Genomic DNA, 20,998 nt, shown 5'->3' with positions numbered 1-20,998 from the left:
ACAATACTTGCTTGTAGGTTGGCACTAGCTAACTGCATGTAGATGGGCATGAACTACCTACAAATTCATCCCTACATATGGACACCGGCTACCTACCTGTAGGTGGTGTATGAGCTACATGCAGTTACAATGCATGCCTGTAGATTGGCACAGGCTACATGCAATTCAAATAAATGCCTGAAGGTTTGCACGAGCCACATGCAGATCCTATGCATCCCTGTAGATGGACACATGCAACTTGCAGTTCAAATGCATCCCTGTAGATAGACACAAGCAACTTGCAGTTAAATGCATCCATGTGGATGGGCACTTGCTACATGCAATTCCAATGAATGTCTGAAGGTGGACACGAGCTACCATCAGTTCAAATGCATGCCTGTAGGGGGATACGACCTACCTGCAGTTCCAATGCCTCCCCGTAGGAGGTCACGACCTACATGCAGTTCCAATGTATGCCTATATATAGTCACGAGATACATGCAGTTCCTATGTATGCCTGTAGATGGACACGAGCTACATGCAGTTCAAATGCATGAATGTAGTTGGACACGAGCTACATGCAGTTCAAATGCATGCATGTAGTTGGACACGAGCTACATGCAGATCCAATGTATCCCTGTAGATGGACACGAGCTACATGCAGTTCCTATGTATGCCTGTAGATGGACACGAGCTACATGCAGTTCAAATGCATGAATGTAGTTGGACACGAGCTACATGCAGTTCAAATGCATGCATGTAGTTGGACACGAGCTACATGCAGTTCCAGTGTATCCCTGTAGATTGGCACGAGCTACATGAAGTTCCAGTGCATCCCTGTAGATGGACACGAGCTACATGAAGTTCCAGTGCATCCCTATAGATGGACACGAGCTTCCTGTAGTTCCAATGCATCCCTGTAGATGCAACAGAATATTGCATGAAATCGAAACTGTAAAAAAGACCCTATTTTCTGCCATGTTACCGGAAACACAGCTATTTTTTATTTGGTCTAAGACAGCGTTTTCTTGCAAGAAGAAGAAAGAACAAAACATATCATTGGTGATCACGAATTTGTGACAGGATTCAAAGACATCCCTAGAACCTCTTTAAATGTTGACAGCAATATGTCGAAACAGTGTTATCACGAAGAAGTAGATACCAGGATCATTGTAAATGCGCTCGATGCAGTCATTGATGCTTTTGCCGTTAAACATTTGTCCTTCTTGTAAATCAAAAAGGGGGTTGAAATGGATGATACCTTGTACAAGAAGAATAGAAATGTGTTAACCAGTACATGGACTTAGATACTCAGCAGTAATTAAAAAAAACACACGCTAATCTCAATAGACAGATCAAGTGTTCACGTTTGACAGGATATGACAAAATGACTTTCTTCTCATTTTTTAGGAAAAAAAAGATGTTGGCAAATAATTGTTTAGACTGGGAAAATGTTACGTGATGAGTTGTAGTTGTATATGTATTATTTAAAAAATAGTTAGAGCACAACATATGCAAAATATAATTGTATGTTTATTGTTGCCAACAAAACGATGGTGACCTCAGATATTAACTGACGCCAGTATAATCTCATCATGTGTTCTTTTTATTCTAGTATATTGCTTTATCATAGCAAAACAATTTAAGTGACATTTCGCTGAACAATCACATAGTTAACTTCGGTAGGCACATGTAATTAAACAAAATGATTTCAATAAACATCATTTCTATTTGGCCAACAAATTGTTTCTGAAATAAAAATAACGACAATTTTTATGAGTCATGTGAAATGAACTCAACTATATATATATATATATATATATATATATATATATATATATATATATATATATATATATATATATATATATATATATATATATATATATATACTATGTATATGAACGAAGTCAAACTAAATGTGCATCTACTTAATTTTAAATAAAATGCATTCGAATCTGTGGCTAACAATATTTTATTTCTTTTCGAGTCTACCGATCTGGCGTTTTGCAATGATTCATGAAACCAAGTTGTCTGGTTCCCAGCGTACTCTGCACAACACGAGTACCGATAATGAAATGGTAAGGGCAGGTAACCCAGGCTAGAAACCAAGCAGCTCAGAATTTTTGTTACACGACTCATAGTATAAGTATCTATCATGTGTTTCCGGTACTGATAGAAAAATCCGACCCGAGGGCACGTGCGTAAGCCGGTAACGAGGCTTGCCGTGTTACCGGCCAAGCAGCGTGCCCGAGGGTCGGATTTTTCGATCCGGACCGGAGAAAACATTATTGATATTTTTTCTTGCATATCTAACTTTATCAATTTGTGGAAAAAATGACGTAGAAAATGAACTTTTGTACAATTACACCAAAAAGCGCGTGCGACGTTGTTTACTGACATCATAGAGCGCATTAATTTTAAATAACTAAAAATGGCGTTTTTTTTACGATTATTTATTTTCAAGTTTAATTAAAAGTCTTGCTTACAGTTATATTTGATTGCGCTTTATTGAAATGGCATAATATATTTTCCATAAACCATACAATAAATGAAATAAGAAGTGGCGCGTTGTTGCGCGTGACTCATCTTACATGGGGTATGTAAGATGGGTTTTTCCAGCACCGGTCACATGACCGGAAACACACGTCCGGTATGCAAGAATGTCAGTTACCAGTGGCGGATCCAGGTTTCTCAGTTAGGGGGGGGGGGGGGGCGTAACTTCTGAAATTGACTTCTGTTGGCCGCTAAGGCCCCCATGTGTTTTCATGGTAATTCAGGGGGTCGGAGGCCTTCGCGACGGCCTCAAGCTCTTAAACCTTTGCATGTGTTTACTATGGAACGCCGGGGCTCAATGCTTCTTGCGAAATGCGTTATGCAAATGCTATATATAGAACAATAGTTTCATTTTCGACCAATCGAATGGCCGGGTACGGAATTACGGAAGCTCGTGCTATGTGAAATCTAAATATAGTAACACCTCCTGAATAACGGATTTCCTTCGCATCTCGCATTTCGCTTGAAGCATTTTAAAAAACATTTAGCATCTGCACAAAAATCATTTCCCAAAAAGCATTTCGCATATGGCATAACACAATCAAATTGAATCGGACGAAATAGTGTGCACGTTCCGAACTGCTCCCGGCAGTGAAGGGAATGTAAGACATAGGCTACTGATACTGCTACAGAAATATTATTATACGGTGGAAGAAACGATACTCTTTCTAACCTAACGCGTTTACAGCAATATACAGAGTTGCACATCTTGCTATTCGCAATCTAACTGACTTTCTGGCATATTTTCTCTAGGACACCTCTTTACTTTACCGTTTCTGAATATTATATTGTATTGGTGTGTTTATATATGTTAGTCTAATGAATAGACACAACAAGCGTATTATTTTTCACCTCTATTACATGCAGATAAAAGTATTTTTCAAATTAATGTGTTCCTTTTTCCATTTCATACAAAATGTTTCTGCTCAATTTATGCTAACAACGGTAAAAAATATTGAATCGAAGCTTTTCGCATTTCGCAAAAGAATTTCGCATTAAGCAATTCGCAAAAAGCATTTCGCATAAAGCGTTTTGCCAAAACATTATAAAAGCATTATGCAAAAAGCATGAAGTATTTCGCATTTTGCAAGAAGCATTGCGCCCCGGCGTTCCATAGTTTACACTGTTTTTACAAAGCTTGAACTGCGAGAGACACTTTGTAACGTAGTAACGCCGTTAAGCTGATCGTCACCTCCCTATAGATCAAGTTTTTTTCCCCGCATAAATTGAAAGACCTTGGTAAAATTGAAAAAGTAATTCATACAGTTATTGGGCAAACTTTAATGTTTGTTCAGTGACACCGAGTGAAAGTGTCTGCTTTAAGCAAGTAGTCCGCTGAATTCTCGTGTATTTGATCTCTTAAGTTAATCTTGTTTCATATTATCGGATTTGGTGAAAATATTACTGGATTGCTAAACGGTTTGGATCCGGATTAGACGCCGAGTTACTCGGCGTCTGATCCGGATCCAATCTGGTTGACGACATCACTACGGTCGCTATCGGCATGCTTAGGGTTACAAACAAAACTTTATCGAAATTACCCATTTACTTCATAGATACGCATGTATTAGCATCTCGAGCAGATAGAAATTGACGCCATAGTGGGAAATTGTTTTTTTTTTATGAGTTTAAATGAATTGCCTCTCGTAAATTGTCCCTTACCGCTATAAACAGTGTTGACCCTTATCATAACGATCGCGACCATAGTAATTTTAAAGTTAACCAGCTTGGACGAACTAACTCGGCGTCTGATCTGGATCCAAGCTGTTTTACACTCAGTCAACTGTTTTAACAGTTTTCAGACGGACCAAACAAGTTTTAATGACCAAACACATGATAATTCAGCGGACTATTTCTTTGAAGGCAGGATTAATATGGAAACAGCTTGGATCCATATAAGATGACAAGCTACTCGGCGTCTGATATGATTCAAAGCTGTTTGACACTCCCGCCATATCAATCTTTCGAACAGATTTGTTTAGCATAAGACAGTCGCTTATAGTAATAAACTTTGAAATACTTCCAAAGTCATAGAAATGTGAAGACAAATAAAAAACAATTGTTTGCACAGAACGTAGTCTGCTGGGTGCTATTCTGTACATTGTATTTAGTCATTATGACGAACGATCCGAAAAGTGAAACAGACGAGCAAACGTCTGTTTCACTGACTTCTCAGGGTTAATACATTCAACACAATGTCGAATAAAACCAGAACATATTTTATTAAAATAACTGTTGTGTCCGATATTCCCCGCATGTATTTCAGCCGTCCGATATTCACTACAAAACTACGCATGTGTCCGATTGAACGGCGTTTTACTTCCTGCGTTTAGCCGTAAAAACGGAGGATAGCCAAACGCTAACACATTCTACTGAATACGTCATAATAGATAATTTAATCGATAAGAGCGTTCCATAACGTCTCGGACCAATTATGTTTCGTAAGAGTCCAATGTGGCCAAATAGATGTTCGATACAACCACGGTAAATCGAGATCTATTTTTTTGTGTGGAGCAAATCATAACCTTAAAAGCTATCTACAATGATGGAACGATATTTATAATTTATACATATAATTGGAAAATTTTAAGGGGGGGCGTGCGCCGGGTCCGCCCCCCCCCCCCTGGTACCGCCTATGGTTACATGTACAGTAGACCTTTCTAAATGTTCTATTTTGAGACTTCAACATTTATAACAGCAAAGCGAATAACTAACTAATGTTTGTTATTGCGGGTGGGAATCATACTTTATGATTAGTTTATCCATTTAAATATGTTGCTAGATTAAAGAGTTAATGGGCTCCAGGGAGGTCACTGTGTTGCTGCATTGGTTTGAGTTATTACATAAAGTGGAGTGTAACCTTTCAAAATGGCGGATGATGGTAAGATATATTTATTACAGAATTATTTTCTGATAAGTTGTTAAATGCAAATGCTGACATACTGTTATGATTTCGTATTGTATTGAGTTAAAATCATAAATGGTATTTACGCTGAAGTTCTTTTACTTTGTTCACATTATATTCAGTTAAGGCTACATTCTACTATAAATTATGATGTCTTTTTTTAATTTCAATATAAATTGTGTTGTAGAACGTCTATATTTTGCACTATTTATATCTACACAGTACAACAAGAGATGGTGGAATGTTTTGATGGTTCCAAGACTATAGCTGGTTGTGAAAAACTTGATGGCACAGGAAGCATGGGTGGGTTGGCAACACCTGAAAAGTCGGCGGGCCAGGTTAATATGGAAGCTGAATCAGTATTGGTTCCTGATGGAACAAGTATGCTGTTTTTTTTTATAACATTCCATTTAAATCTTTTGTATAATAAAGTAATACCAAGCCAATGTTTAGTTGCTTTATTTACTGAGTTTGTCACAGTCATAGAAAATAAGACTTCTGGATGAACAAGTCTGTCTTCTTACATAAATTATAGCTATCAAACTCTATTAAAAAGCCCTGCCACATAAAATTCATAAGTTGAGAAAGTCCAGAAAGCATTTTACCAGTGCAGAGCTTGCCAGTTTGTGCTTATTTCTGCAGTCATGAGTAGGGCAGTTTTAATTGAATTAATTATTTTTTTCTAAAATTTATTTATCCAATGCTAAAAATATGTGCTGTAACTATTGCTTGCCTCTATTTGCAATGCAATAATTGAGGTATACATGGATCTTCACATCATAAGCATGGTCATTTGCAGTAAGATTTACTTAACATACAGGTTTAATTTTTTTAACATATTGAGTGTGACATGTATTTGGCAGGTATGGATGTTCCAGAGCAGGTTATGAGAGTGGAGGGTAGCAGCTCAGATGTGGTGGAACCTCTGACACCAGCAACTGACAAAAGTCCATCTGAGTCGGGTATAAATTGTTCAAATTTATCTTTGTTTGCTCAGGCGTCCATCAGATTACCTACTTACAAGTTTAAGGATTCTGAGTCATTATCAAGGAGTCCAGCAGATTAAGATAAGTTCATAGTCAAACAGCAAGGACAAATATTTAAATTCAATTAACTAATGGGCAATGTTGAAGCAATATTTAACATTGTGTGAAGTTTAATAAGCCTGAATGAAAAATACCAATTATTATAAAAAAACATTTAATTTGCATGAACTAGTGGCCTGACCCAATGCGCTGGCCCAACATCTAGGACACGCAGACTATATTTAGTGTCAAATCCTGGTATTAAATTCATTATGAAAACAAGGTTGTCCAAGTGGAGATAGAGTTTGGACTTTTAATTGCCTCGGAGTTTGGCCTTTTAATTGCCTCATCTTTTTTCAAAGGAAACCAATAGGGTTAGTGACGAAGGGTTGGAATAAAGAAGATGTTCTGACTGCCTTGTTTAAGTTGTTTGATATTATTCATTGTGTATAGACTAAAAGTATATATATATATTAAGTTAATATCAGCATCTTTAGAATATTTATTTAAATCTCTTTTCAAACCAATTCATTTCACATAATGTGTGAGGTTTTCATTACTTTTAAAGTAATGAATACCTCACACATTATGTTACATGAATTGGCATGTCTGCTTTGTCAAAACACTCAATGCAAATATTAATGATCTATTTAGGTCGTGTGACCCCAGCCAGCCAGAGCGATCAATCAGCTTACCTGTCTAGCTCAGAGAAGAGCACAACAAGTCACAAGTCAAAGATCACTGACCCGCCTACTAGGCAGATAGAGTTTGATGCTGCGTCTACGTCATCAGGCTCTGTGAAAAACGAGGGTTCAAAGAAGGTTCCCCAGCGCCAGGGCCTGCAGTGTAGGAAGGGAGAGAAGATTGAGGCTATGGACTACCTGCATCAATGGTTAGAAAGAACACAACAGGCTGCTTTTAATTTTGACAATTAAAGATGACATTTTACTTCCAAGTTTTTATGTACATAACTACTATTAAGATTTACTGGTCATTCTTGAGTTGCGACCATAAGATAGTTACTTTTCTGATAATTTTCTCTAGGTTTCCTGCAAAAATACGGGCCGTGAATGAAGGGGATGCCAAGGTTCTTGTCCACTATGATGGCTGGAATCAGCGCTACGATGAGTGGATCACCATGAACTCTGACCGCATCAGACCGCTGATAAGGCATTCAAAGAGGAAGGAGAAGTCAAAAAGAGTCAAAACGGTAGGCTTGTGGTTACATTCTTGTTGAGTCTATTAGAGGTCATGATTTTATGTCGCTGACTAGTCTTTATCATCTTTATCTTCAACAGGGTATTTCATTGTTATTTGATTAAATAGACTGGTCAAAATTTGGAAGCAAGCCCTTTAGGGTAAAATGCTTTCTGGGTTTGCTCCCATTTCGAATTTGATAAAATAGGGATTGTTCAGAAATTTGATGCCAAGCACTAGTGTTAAAATCAGGGCTTGTACATGCAAAAGCCTTATTTCAGTGACAGTAAATGTTGTTTAAGTTTAGGTGAATTTCAGAAGTTTTTAGACCTCAGTCATAGTTGTTTTGAGAGCTATTATCTCTGTGAGTTGTATCACATAGCAGAATAAAATCTGGTTGTCTTTTTTTGTGATTTATAAAATGTGTTCTAATGGGTAGTGTAAAGCATGATCTCTGGATATGGTGTAACTCGGCTGTTGCATGCACATGTAACTTACAGCATGCAAAATCATTCGCAGTAGCAAAATCAATATTCTTCAGGTAAAGACATGTACTTACTCTGTGGCTCGGTATTTAATTTAATCTTCTTGTGTTGGGAGGTTATAAATTAACATTTCAGTACTAAAATCAGACATCATGTAGGGGCTTATCACTTGTAAGGAAGAATTTTGTTAACAATCAATTCTAATGTGTGCCTCGATAAGCAAATAAAATGCTTATCACATTTCTCTGATTCCCTGTCAAAAATCTTTATTTAAAAGAAGCTTTTCACAATATTACAAAAAACAACAGCATATGGTTCTAGATTTATTACAGTGAATTTTTTTTATGCGTATCCATTTTTTTGGTTGTTTCAAGTTAACTAACATATCCCAATTTTCCCCCCTTTTTTATTACCTTTGGACATTTTTTTCTTACTGTTAAATTTTTCACCTTTCTATTCATTTTCTATAGTGTTTTGCTTCGTTAAGATGCATTAATGTATAAATCGCTGTAGTTGGTGTAATTCCAGACCAACTGTTGCCAGTTTTAATCCAGATCAGATGGCAACGGTTTTAATTAAAACCAAATGGCGCAGGTTTTAATCTAGACAATAATTATTACATATTGATATGTTTTGTCTTATCATGTATATATGCATGAAAGTAATTGAAATGAAACCCTTTTTATCTCATCCTTGGTATTGTCAGAGGGTGGATGTTTGAATAGACTTAATCCTTGGCCATAATTCAATATGTGGTCAAGATATTCTACTGTAACTTGTTTCACTTGTTGACAGTGACAAAATATATACATAAACAGTAGGCCCATAACTCCGGCTAATTTTTGAGTTTTTCTCCTTGTTTTACATTTGCTCTGGGGGGCTCTTATGAAATCACCATATTATGTGAGCCTATAATGTAGCATGAATGATGGCATGTGTAGGTCAGTTAGCTGTATATAGTATTGGCACATGGGTATAGAACATGTTTCCCTGGTTTATTTTTTCATAGTTTCCTGTGTTCCTTCAGGACCATATGATTGGTGACCAGGTATACGCAAAATGGACTGACTGTAAAATGTACCCAGCAAAAATCACTAATATACTGCCCAGTGGTGAGTACAATGCTATTTTCTGTCAGCTGGTGTTAAAGAGATGGCAGTCAAACATGAGGAGTGTACCATATATTACAATTCTGTGCTGTAAAGTTAAAATTAATTTCTTGTCTATAAGGTAGGTTATTACCAGAAATATATTTCGAATATATTTCGAAGATGGTTGTATTTGCCTTTTAAAATAAAATACTTTATTTTTGCTTTCTTGGAAACAACAGTACTATACTCAACTTAAATCTGCAGGTTCATATGAGGTGATCTTCTATGACGGATTTAAGAAGCTGGTACAGCCCATTAATGTTCGCTCCATGCCGGGGGGAAGTAAGGTGGGTTCACTGCCTGATGATGAAATATTTATGGTAAAAGCTGTATCAGAATTATAAGTATTGATCATTAGCAGCCACAAAGGGGGCTTCTAGTAACTAAGCCTTGTTATATCAACATACCTCTCATACGTTCCCTTCATCGAACTGATATTCCAGAGTATTAGTGATATTTAATGATCTTTTTTTTTGAATTTGCAAATAAAACTTAAAATTGCATTTTATACAATAGACATCCTTTCCAACTGAAATTTATGATCTTACGATATTTGATGATAAAATGGCCTCTAATGGCTTAGTAGGATTCTTGTAACAATATGCAGATGATAATGATTACTCATTTAGAGGCCGGGGTGAAAGTGACAACATTTCATTTGCTGTTTTATTTAATTTCACTTGGAAACGCTGTTATATGCAAACAACACTCTTAGATTAACTTTAGTCAAAAATTTCAACCATCATTCATGTCCAAATTATTTCAAAGGGGAGGACTCTCATGGAAACTGGTGACACAAAATTAAAACACTCGACTGCAACATTGACACTCCCTTTCAGCCCTTATGATGGTAAATGAAAATATGCTAGAATTGTTTTTCTGATGCTTTATAATGTTGAGTCCAACTAATTGACATAATTTCTGCAGAGAGAGGACCAGGCAGACCCTGCATTGGCTGGTGGTGATATCAGTGTGGCTGGTTAGTACTGTTTAATTTTCATCTGTTCTGTACCACATACCATATCTGCAAATTATTTTACCTATTCTTAATTGCACTGAATACACAATTAGAAGTTAAGCTTCACTACATGTGCATGTATTCTTATTTGAAATGTAGATCATTGACAGTTTATGCTATTACCTTTCGTGTTCTCTCTATCAGGGATGAACTATTCTTGCATTGTCTTCAACTCAACTCTACATCAGCAAAAATCAAAGGTAAAGCCCCTAAATCCACACAATCATAACAATCCATGATTCAGGTGTCGGCAAGAGTGGTCCAGCCATCCTGCCTCCAAAAGCGTTCGTAGTGGAACAGGACCATAACCCATACAAGTGTCACTTTGAGGGTTGTAACAAGAGTTTCCGCAAGGCACACCTGCTAGACTACCACATCAAGTATTACCACATGACCGAGGGGGATCCACCTCTGCCACCTAAGAAGAAGCGGAGAAAGACTACAAGCACTTGTATGTACTTGGATTTTAAATTGTCTTAACTAGATCAGATTGATAAATATATTTTTTTAGTCAATAAAAAGACAAATAAGCTTGTGTAATGAATATTGCGGGCATGATATTTTTGATAACTTAAAAAATAATAACTATGGTTGCTGTTCACAGACACACTAGAAATACTGCCCTGACTTGAAATCTGTTCTCTAATTAGCTACAAAGCTCTTCCACATATTTCCTACTACTTTGTTTACTGAAATTGGTGACAGCTTGTATGGGAACATCTCAGATAATTATTTTACCCATTATTATATTGATTTAGGCGATAGGCAAAAATTACTTACAGTATGAAAAGGTATAATAACTCTCATATTTTCTCACGGAATACTATTGCAGAAATGGCACTTAAATTTTCAAATATTGCTGTACTGATGCCTCTATTATGGACATGTAGCTGCCGTTTCATGCCTCCTTTACAGACAAACAGGAATTGATTCATGCCTCTTTTCAAGACATATAAGCCATGAAAGGGGCTACTTTGACAGACATAGGGGCCATGAAAGGGGCACTTCATGCCTCTCATACAGACAAAAAAGGAACTTATTCATGGCTATTTTAGAGACATAGGGGCCATGAAAGGGGCCACATTTACAGACAATGAAAATGGCCATTTTTACAGACATGTTAAGACTGTTTCATACCTCTTTTATAGACAAATAGGGGCCATAAAAGGGGCCACTTCATGCCTCTCTTGCAGACATTTAAGGACTGTTTCATGGCTCTTCTACAGACATATAAGGGCCGTTATCATTGATTATTTTTCAAAACATTAGGTTCAACAGAGTCTGAACAGGGTACCAGTTGTTTTAAAAAGTCTGCTGTGAAGAAGAACCGTAACCTATCCACAGAGGGCGCGCTGTATCAACACACTGTGAAGCTGGAGGTCCCGGATGGGGCGGCACCCCCTACAACACAAGGTTTGTCATATATGTGTGTGCCCTGTTTGCTTTCTACTTGACCATTTACATGATGCCAAGTGACCATGAACAAACATATGCTAGTTTGGGGAATGTGGAAGCTAAAATAATAAATAAACAAGTTGTGTATGATCACAAAGACACTGTTTAAACAGAAAAAAGCTCTGCTTTGTTACCTACATTTCACAACAGTATACAAGAGTCTTCGCAAGGGGCCCAAATGCATGTTAGGCGACTGTAAATTAAATGCTAAATTTTCATCCCCGCTCGCCCCCACTCTTTTCTGATTTTCCTTAGATTTTATTAACTCAAATAAAAATGTTGAACTATAGTCTGTATTTGCCAATAGGTCCAGTACTATCCGGGAATAGCTCTTATGTAAACCTTCAGTGTCAATGTGGTAGGATTGTGTTCATGGTTCATCTAAAACATATAAACCTTGCGCAATAAGAAAGAGCACAAACACAGTGAAACAGTCATCGAAGAAAAATAAAAAATAAATGTCGCTCCCTGCCTCCATTTAACAAAAAAAATTGGATGGAAATTTGGCAATGAACTTATATTGGCCTTACCATTTAAAACACCCTTTATGGCAGCTGACTATGGGTGAAGTGATTTATTATGTAACAGATGACACAGGCACCATATAGGACGGTCCACACTGTCCAATATTAAAGAGTTAGGGGGCCGTTTCATTAAAGGTTGTAAGTACCGATATCGTAACTTTTTATCGCAACTTTGAGTTTTCCTCGTAAATGCGTTTCATTAAAGTTGTCGTAGCTAAAATATCGTAACTTTCGTGCGTAACTTTACGCGTGCTATGAAGTGCTCGTAACGTTGACGTAGCGTTCGTAAACATGGCTGCCATATACGGCATCCTTTACGGCCAGCGGAGAAATCCGGCTGAACGACTGTTTACCCACGTTTTACCATGGTCGGGTTGCGGGACCAAGAAGTCATCAGTCGATATCGACTGTCAAGGCCCATGATAAATGATTTGGTCCATTTAATAAGAGCGGACATCGACCCAAAGACCAACCGAGGAATGGGCATAGATGCAGAAACGAAGGTATGACCGTATGGAAAATATTTAGTACTTAATCAAATATATTGTTCAGAGATCCGCACGGGACGCACCTGTTGTTAAGGTTTTTGCTTTGAAAATATTTCCGTTATATCTTTGGGTTAATACAGTTACTAGTTACCCAGCTGTATCCGGTTGTCAAGTTTTGAGAAGAAACGCAGCTAAGGAGCAGCCGAATTAATGTTTTATTTCTAAAGCGTGTACATAATTCATCATTTGTATTTGATTTGACAAGTGATGAAGTGTGTAGGACGACAATCTTCAATAGATACCAACAAGGATTATACTGTTAACACTTAGAAATTAGTGTTTCGGATATGGATAACAATTCGGACATTATGATGATCTTTCTGCTGAATCCGTATGTAGTTAAATCAAATTAATTCAGCCGATACAGAAGCGTTTGTGTGTATGTGACACCAACATAATTGATCATTCAGCGCAACCCTTTAAGTGGGTCTTCCTCACAGTACCCTTTCAAATGAGTATCTATTTTAAATGTATCCTTAAATAATTACAAATGATATGCTGATGACTGGCGTCCACTATTAACACATAAATTGTCAATATCGTTCATTTTGTGTCAATACAGGTCTTACTGACATTGAGGTACCTGGCTTAAGGAGACTTTTTTTCTGAAGTTGGAGATATCCATGGTGTGTCCAAGTCGTCAATGTCCAGACACTTGCATGACGTGGTGCTGGCGATTAACAACAGGGTTGATAACATAAGGTTTGCAGGAGGTTGTTCAGTCACAGTTCAAATGTACATGTACTAAGAAAACCAGATGTTCTTGTTACAAAATTATATGTTAAATAATATAGCTAATTTTAAATTATGACAACTTTGAAGTATGTCCCAAAAGTAACCATTCATTATTAATTGTTCTCTTGATTGTGTGCATGCTTAAAATCTAAAATATTTGAGGAAAGGAATCACGCAATCAACAATTTTATTAGTGTTTTAACATTCAGATTCCCAGAAATAGATGTAGAAAGAAGGAGCACAGCAACAGCATTTTACAGGCTTAGCCGAATCCCTAGGGTGCTTGGTGCTATTGATTGCACGTTGATACCAATTACTACCCCAACTACCCACGAGGCATCCTATGTGTGTCGGAAGGGTTACCACGCCTTAAATGTTCAAGCAGTGGTGGACACTAAGTTGAGGTATGCATTAAGAAATGGTCTCATTTTTAACTGAATTCTTTATTTATATTGTATATTGCTATTAAATATAGCCAATAATAAGTAATGAACAATTTGTCCACAATTTTTTAAAACTAACGTTATTGCACTTTGATCTGAGCAGTTTCATTGATGCTGTGGCGCGGTGGCCTGGCGCAACCAATGATGCTTATCGTGCTACCGAGAATCAAGACGCACGAAGTTTTAACCGTTTATTCATACGTATGATGATGATGTTGGTAAAAAGCTGAAAGTATACAAAACACATGTATAAGACTAGTTATTACATGTTAAGATGTTTGGTCCAGAATATGTTTGAGGGTATAAGCTTTGTTTAAAAACACCGAATACGTTCTGGGAATCTTACTAAACCAGCATACTCCGGAGGAATGTTCCTCGTAAAAAAACTAATGGTTGCCAAATAAACAACAAATCACTTAAAGCAAACCGCTCAACCATAAGCTAGACCAACAGATCAAAATAAGTCTTCCACATTACTATTCACTAAATGTATATAAAAACTAGTTACATTGTAATAAGATGGTGCATCTTAACTTAAATTGCAAAAATGTAACAACCTTAATATAACCAAGAGTACGAGTATGAAGCTATTGGTTACGAATAACATATGACATTCGTTAAAATACTACTTAAAGTTTGTAAACAAGACAAAAACTAGAAGATATCAATCTATACAAGTTCCATACTTATGGCAATATAAGAAACTTACACTATGAGGGGCTCAAGGACTAGATATTTGGTTTAGATGTGCGGAGCGCACACAGCATACGTTGGAACAACGACGTAACCCCGTCAGAACGTGAAAAAATACCAAAGTCAAATTAACAACTAACGACGTCTAAACACATAAAAAATACATAACAATTTCAAAAACCATCGAACTATATGCAAGTTCCAAAACACTCCCCGTCTGGTATGCCTATGCCACTTTTAATTACATTTAAAAAAATCATCAAAAGAAAAATGGTCTCAAGTCGCTTTAACCAAGTTCCACAAAATTGTATTATTGAATGTTTAGAAATTATCAGTACATGTTACAAAATAACTTCTACACTTATAAACTGTACACAATGAACTTTAAATAAAACTGTTATTTGCATACAAGTATTACAGAAAAGAATACTTGATATTAAAGGAATAAATTCACATGTTCAAAAATGTTCTGTACAAAGCAAAAGACTTCAAGACATTCTAGTTACTAATGTACACACAAATGTATCAAAAATCAAAACAAATAAATTAAAATATCATGGTATTTAAGAACATATTGATATCAATGAATCACAAACATATTATTATTATTATATTTTTTCATAATTGTGAAACAATCTAAGTTTTAAGAAAGCACACAAAATAAGTTTCAATGTTTCTTAAAATCAATGAAATAAGTCTATACATAAATCATGTTCAAAATAAGATTCAATTGTTATAATACTTCAGTAATATGCATTACTGCTCATCATTACATACATTTTATAAGCTTAAGCCAAAGTCACAGGTAGATGTAGATAAATGGAACACATTTAGGTGAAACCTCAGTTTGTTCATGTATTATTCACATCTGGAACTGATGATTATTGTGTATGACCCCTTCCGCTGTCGGCGCTGGGAGGCCGATGGTGGGGTTCATTTTTCACTGGTAAGAAACTTCACTTTCCTTTCTTAGAAACACTATTATTTCAACCGAACACTCTAGCAATCTCTAGAAATATAGCAAATATTTACACTGATGTTAACAACAAATTACGCCTTATCACTAATAATCTCACTCTACAAGAAGAACCAGCTCAGTAACTGGTCGCACATAATTCACACACTTTCCGTTCTTCACAATACGCACTTCAAGCAAACGCACTTTGTCGTCCGATTCACTCGCGAAAGCTCTAATGATAATCCCTATAGGTCAATGGTTGCGGTGTTCCTCAACTTCCTTTACTAGTACAAGATCGCCTACTCTTCCTGTTCAGTGGACCACTTCTTATGAGCTTGAAGTGTTTGAAGATAACCATTCCTCCACTGCTTCCAGAAAGTGTTTGATAAAACTTGCACATGTCTCCACTGGGACTTATAAATGTCCTTAATGTTGATGGATGTATTCAAGCCTGATAACGGTTCTTATTTCTGTGTAAGAAGCATTCCAGGAGACAAGATATAAGGGTGTTCTTGATCATATGTAATTGGTGTAATGGGGCGAGAGTTAATGATTGCTGAAACCTCACACATTAATGTACAAAGCACCTCATGTGTCAAATTTTGAGTGTGAGTCTTGAGTAGCATTGCATCTAGAATCCTTCTTGCTGATTCAATAAGCCTCTCCGAAACACCACCCATGTGCGATGCATGTGGGGGATTGAATTTCCAGACAATCTTCGAGTCTTGTAGGTGTGTCTTCACTGGCCGTCTTCTACGCAGATGCCTTTTGCTTGTATGTCCTCAAGAGCTCCAACGAAATTTGTTCCCCGATCCGAGCGGAATTCCTTGACAGGGCCTCGTATGACATGGAATCGTCTTAAAACGTTTATGAAGGCAGAACTACTCATATCTTCTATGACTTCGATATGAACTGCCTTCGTGCCATGACATGTGAAATGTACGGCCCATCTTTTGCTCTCTGCAAGTCCGCCTCTCGTCTTACGTGCCACAATGTTCCATGGCCCAAACACATCTACGCCAACTACAGTGAAAGGAGCCCCTGGGAATACTCTGTCCGAAGGTAGGTCAGCCATTCTTTGCCCTTGGAATTTCCCTCTTAGTTTTCTGCAGACAACACATTTATGAATTACACTTGAGACAAGTCTCTTTGCTCCAATGACCCAGAAACCGTTGTTTCTTAATGTAGCTTCTGTAATGAGCCTTCCTTGATGCTGGGCTTTTTCGTGAAAATATCTCACTAGCAATGAGGCTACATATGACTTTTTTGAAATCTCTGCTTTACTTATGCGCCCTCCAACTCGAAGAAAACCATGCTCATCTATGAACGGGCTCAGGGAAGAAATACTACTGCCTGCTGGTATGGGTTTATTTCTAGAAAGCAGTTTCATTTCTGTGCCATACACATCCTTCTGTGTGGTGCTGATCAGAAAATTTTCTGTGAGTCTGATCAAGGTAACACCGTTCATTGGAGTGTTGTCGTCACTTTTGAGCGAGATGCATACCCTTTTCAAGACAGTAAGGGCTCTTATCAATGACTGCCATGTAGAGAATTTCTCAAACCTAGATGATATGTTTTCCGTTTCAACAGTTTTCTTCACATTGATCTCTGGTCGGATCTCGCAGTCTTCACCTGGGTTCAACAGGTTAAAGGTCTCACTGGAACTCTGAATATCTGGTATTGTCTGACCAAGGTAACATCGTTCATTGGAGTGTTGTCGTCACTTTTGAGCGAGATGCATACCCTTTTCAAGACAGTAAGGGCTCTTATCAATGACTGCCATGTAGAGAATTTCTCAAACCTAGATGATATGTTTTCCGTTTCAACAGTTTTCTTCACATTGATCTCTGGTCGGATCTCGCAGTCTTCACCTGGGTTCAACAGGTTAAAGGTCTCACTGGAACTCTGAATATCTGGTATTGTCTGACCAAGGTAACATCGTTCATTGGAGTGTTGTCGTCACTTTTGAGCGAGATGCATACCCTTTTCAAGACAGTAAGGGCTCTTATCAATGACTGCCATGTAGAGAATTTCTCAAACCTAGATGATATGTTTTCCGTTTCAACAGTTTTCTTCACATTGATCTCTGGTCGGATCTCGCAGTCTTCACCTGGGTTCAACAGGTTAAAGGTCTCACTGGAACTCTGAATATCTGGTATTGTCTGACCATGCTCTGAAGATAGACCTCCTTTAATCCAAATACTGTTGCTAATGTCTGGCAAAATGAATGCACACCTGGTGGCTATGTCAGCAGGGTTTTCGTCGGTATGAATATATCTCCATTGTATAAGTGTATATATGTTCAGAATTGGTTCCACTCGATTACTGACATACGTGTAGAATCTTCGTATCTTGTTGCATATGTAACCTAAGACAACTTTGCTGTCAGTGAAGAAGGTCATTGCATCCAAAGGAATGTCTAATTGAATTGAGATAGTTTCTGCAATTTCTGTAGCTAACACAGCAGCACATAATTCTAGCCTTGGAATGCTGTGTCCCTTCGAAGGAGCCAGTTTTGCTTTTCCAAGCAAGAAACCTGATGATGAATGTCCATCGACGTGTGATAAGTTCAGATACGATACAGCCGCAAGTAAATGCTCGAGGTATAACTATGGTCTCCAAATTCTGAAGACTTTCTCTCCATTCTTGCCATTTTATTTGATGATCAGAGGGTAATGGGGCATCCTAATCTACACCTTGCGGTGTTGCTTCACGTAACAGTATCTTCCCAGTAATGGTTATCGGGGGAATGAATCCAAGCGGGTCGTAGATGCAATTCAACATTGAAAGTACCCCTCTCCAAGTGAATGGTTTGTTTTCAACTTCAACATTGAAAATGAAACAGTCATTTTTTAGGTCCCAAGCAACTCCAAGGCTTCTTTGAGTTGGTAAGATGTCTGTTCTAAAATCGAGAGACTTCAGATCACCTCCTAAGTCTTCAGTAGGAAAGGCTTTCAATACTTCTAAGCTATTTGAAGCAACTTTGTGAAGTCGAATCTTTCCCCTTTCTCTCAATGCAGTTTGGGTTGTTTTCATAAGCTCTATAGCTTGATCAGCTTTTGGTTTGGATGTCAGGGCATCATCCACGTAGAAATTTCTGTTAACAAAGTTTTGTACCTCTTTGTCTGCATTCTGAACATACTTCCGTAACCCATATGTTGCGACCGCCGGAGACGCACAATTGCCGAAAACATGCACGCACATTCTGTACTCTATCAGATCTTCTTCTGTATCATTGTTCCTGTACCAGAAGAACCTAAGAAAATCTCGATGTTTTGGCAATACCCTAAATCTGTAGAACATCTGTTCTACATCTGCAGGAACAGCAACTTCGTCCTTGCGAAATCGCATCAGAATCCCTAGTAAGCTGTTTATCATGTCTGGACCAGACATTAAAACATTGTTTAAGGAAATCCCTTGGTACACAGCAGAAGAGTCAAAGACGCCTCTGAGTTGTCCAGGCTTCTTCGGGTGGTAAACTCCGAAAAGAGGTAAGTACAAACACTCACTCCCTGCTCATGAAGTTTAAAAAATGTTCTCGTTTTAAAGCTTCTTTTTTCAGACTAGAATCTAAAATTTGAGCTCTTCGCCATGCCTGTGTTTTGTTATTCAGCAGTTGCTGCCTATCAGCTTTGAATGGAAGTGGCGCTGACCACACTCCATCAGATTCTAATCTCATCTCTTATTCCATTAGTTGTAAAAATTGCTTGTCTTCAATGGAAGACCCAACCTGATTATCATTCACGGTTCGCATAAACACCGAGTCTCCTTTAAAACACTCCTTGAGATTCAAATTGTATTGACAAGGCTGTATGTATGTTGTGTGTCCATCAGCTTTCACGTAGGTCTTATTTACAGATACTAAGTCTGGCACATGCATTTTACCTGAACAGGTTTCTCCAACTATCACCCAACCAAGGGGTAGCTTTTGTGCGAAGGGCATGCCTTTACTGCCAGTCACTTGTTCCTGGATGTGATGAATCTCTGGCAGATCTCTACCGATTAAAAGCTCTATCTTGCTATCACAAATTTGTGGGATCTTGTCGACTAGGTGACTCAGATGCTCATAAGCCTTTGCAACTTCTGGGGTAGGAATTTCAGATATTTCGTTTGGAATATCATCGCATTCAGTAACAAGGAGTAACTGAATGTCGGTTGAACCGTCTACAGATCGAACACAAAAATTTCCGATCGTCGCCCATACTTTGTGGTGCGCCCAGAACACAAAGACAATATTCAACTGATCAAACAGTTCTCGAGGAGCTAATGTCTTATTACTTTGATCGTCAATTATGGCATATACTCTCACAGATTTGTGCATTTGACCTGATGGGTACACATCAACTAATAATGTCTTGCTACATGATTTGCCTATAAACTTCTCCACACAGAGTTGTACACTTTGAGGTTACTTCGGGTTTTGCAGTGGGCATCTCCCCGCCATAGACTTTCACACCAGTTGAGTTTTGTTTCTCTATGTGCATTGCAGAAGCATGTCCTAAACCACAGTATGAGCACTTGATTGTCTGTTTACTGTCGCGTGCAACATGTTTGTTTGACTCACAGCACTTGAAACAAATGTTCTTTTCTCGCAAAAACCTTTTCCTTTCTTCAAATGATTTCCGCGGAATGTTCTACACTTGTCGAGGGAGTGCTGTGAATTGTGTATTGGACATCTATTCAAAGTTCCATTTCCATTTTGCTTTGCACTTTGTTCAGTGTCAACTTGTTGCTTTCTGCTAAACACTGTGTGAATTTTCGATTTCTGCGGAGCTTTATCATACTGGAATGCAGGGTCATTTTTGGTTGTACAATTTTTTCTGATGAAAGCTACCAAGAAATGAAATGGCCTATATGCAACACCATGTTCACTTTTGTATTTCGAAGCACGATTTGTCCATTTCTCCTGAATCCCATATGGCAATTTTCTAATAACAATGTTCACACCGGACGATGAGTCAAAATATGACAATAAAGTTGTATATCTTGGATCAGATTTCATTGCTTCTATTTCACACAACAAATCTAACAGTTCATACAGCTGTACCACATTTCTATTGTTAATATTTGGGAAATTGTCTAGTTTTCGTTTTAAAACTGCTTCGACCATTTCTGCTCTGCCAAACCTTTCTTCTAAACGTGTCCAGATCTGTAGCTTTGCATTTGTAGGATCATGCGTATTGGCTGCTCTGATTCGATTTGCAAATTTTCTAGACTCTGGTCCCAGGTACTTGACTAACAAGTCTATCTCTTCCATGGGAGTCAAGCTCAATGTTTCACTAATACTTCTGAAACTCAATTTCCAAGCAGCAAAGTTTTCTGGCTT

At 37.7% G+C, this 20,998-nt stretch overlaps 1 protein-coding gene and 1 long non-coding RNA gene across 4 annotated transcripts in view; both read left to right on the top strand.

The window, feature by feature from the left end:
- The first annotated feature begins 5,398 nt into the window (after nucleotides 1-5,398).
- LOC128243320 (uncharacterized) overlaps nucleotides 5,399-20,998 on the top strand; it is a 31,606-nt gene continuing 16,006 nt past the window's right edge. Inside the window, exons 1-10 of one of the 3 annotated variants that reach the window (XM_052961025.1) lie at nucleotides 5,399-5,416; nucleotides 5,663-5,821; nucleotides 6,304-6,402; nucleotides 7,120-7,357; nucleotides 7,510-7,675; nucleotides 9,175-9,259; nucleotides 9,503-9,585; nucleotides 10,226-10,277; nucleotides 10,561-10,767; nucleotides 11,586-11,729. In XM_052961025.1, the coding sequence (XP_052816985.1) occupies nucleotides 5,404-5,416; nucleotides 5,663-5,821; nucleotides 6,304-6,402; nucleotides 7,120-7,357; nucleotides 7,510-7,675; nucleotides 9,175-9,259; nucleotides 9,503-9,585; nucleotides 10,226-10,277; nucleotides 10,561-10,767; nucleotides 11,586-11,729 (1,246 nt within the window). In that variant the 5' untranslated portion in view covers nucleotides 5,399-5,403. Of the gene's footprint in view, nucleotides 5,417-5,662; nucleotides 5,822-6,303; nucleotides 6,403-7,119; nucleotides 7,358-7,509; nucleotides 7,676-9,156; nucleotides 9,260-9,502; nucleotides 9,586-10,225; nucleotides 10,278-10,560; nucleotides 10,768-11,585; nucleotides 11,730-20,998 lie in introns of those variants that run through there. The other 2 variants (XM_052961024.1, XM_052961026.1) reach the window with 2 other exon arrangements.
- Nucleotides 11,748-15,061, top strand: LOC128243322 (uncharacterized). Its single transcript, XR_008262819.1, has 3 exons — nucleotides 11,748-13,545; nucleotides 13,788-13,982; nucleotides 14,125-15,061. It is a non-coding gene; the product is annotated as an uncharacterized LOC128243322 (long non-coding RNA).

This window comes from Mya arenaria, chromosome 8 (genome assembly GCF_026914265.1).
Source record: "Mya arenaria isolate MELC-2E11 chromosome 8, ASM2691426v1".
Taxonomy (NCBI): Eukaryota; Metazoa; Mollusca; class Bivalvia; order Myida; family Myidae; genus Mya; species Mya arenaria.
Note: the sequence above shows the minus strand (reverse complement) of the source record. Positions and strands in the feature narration are given on the sequence as shown.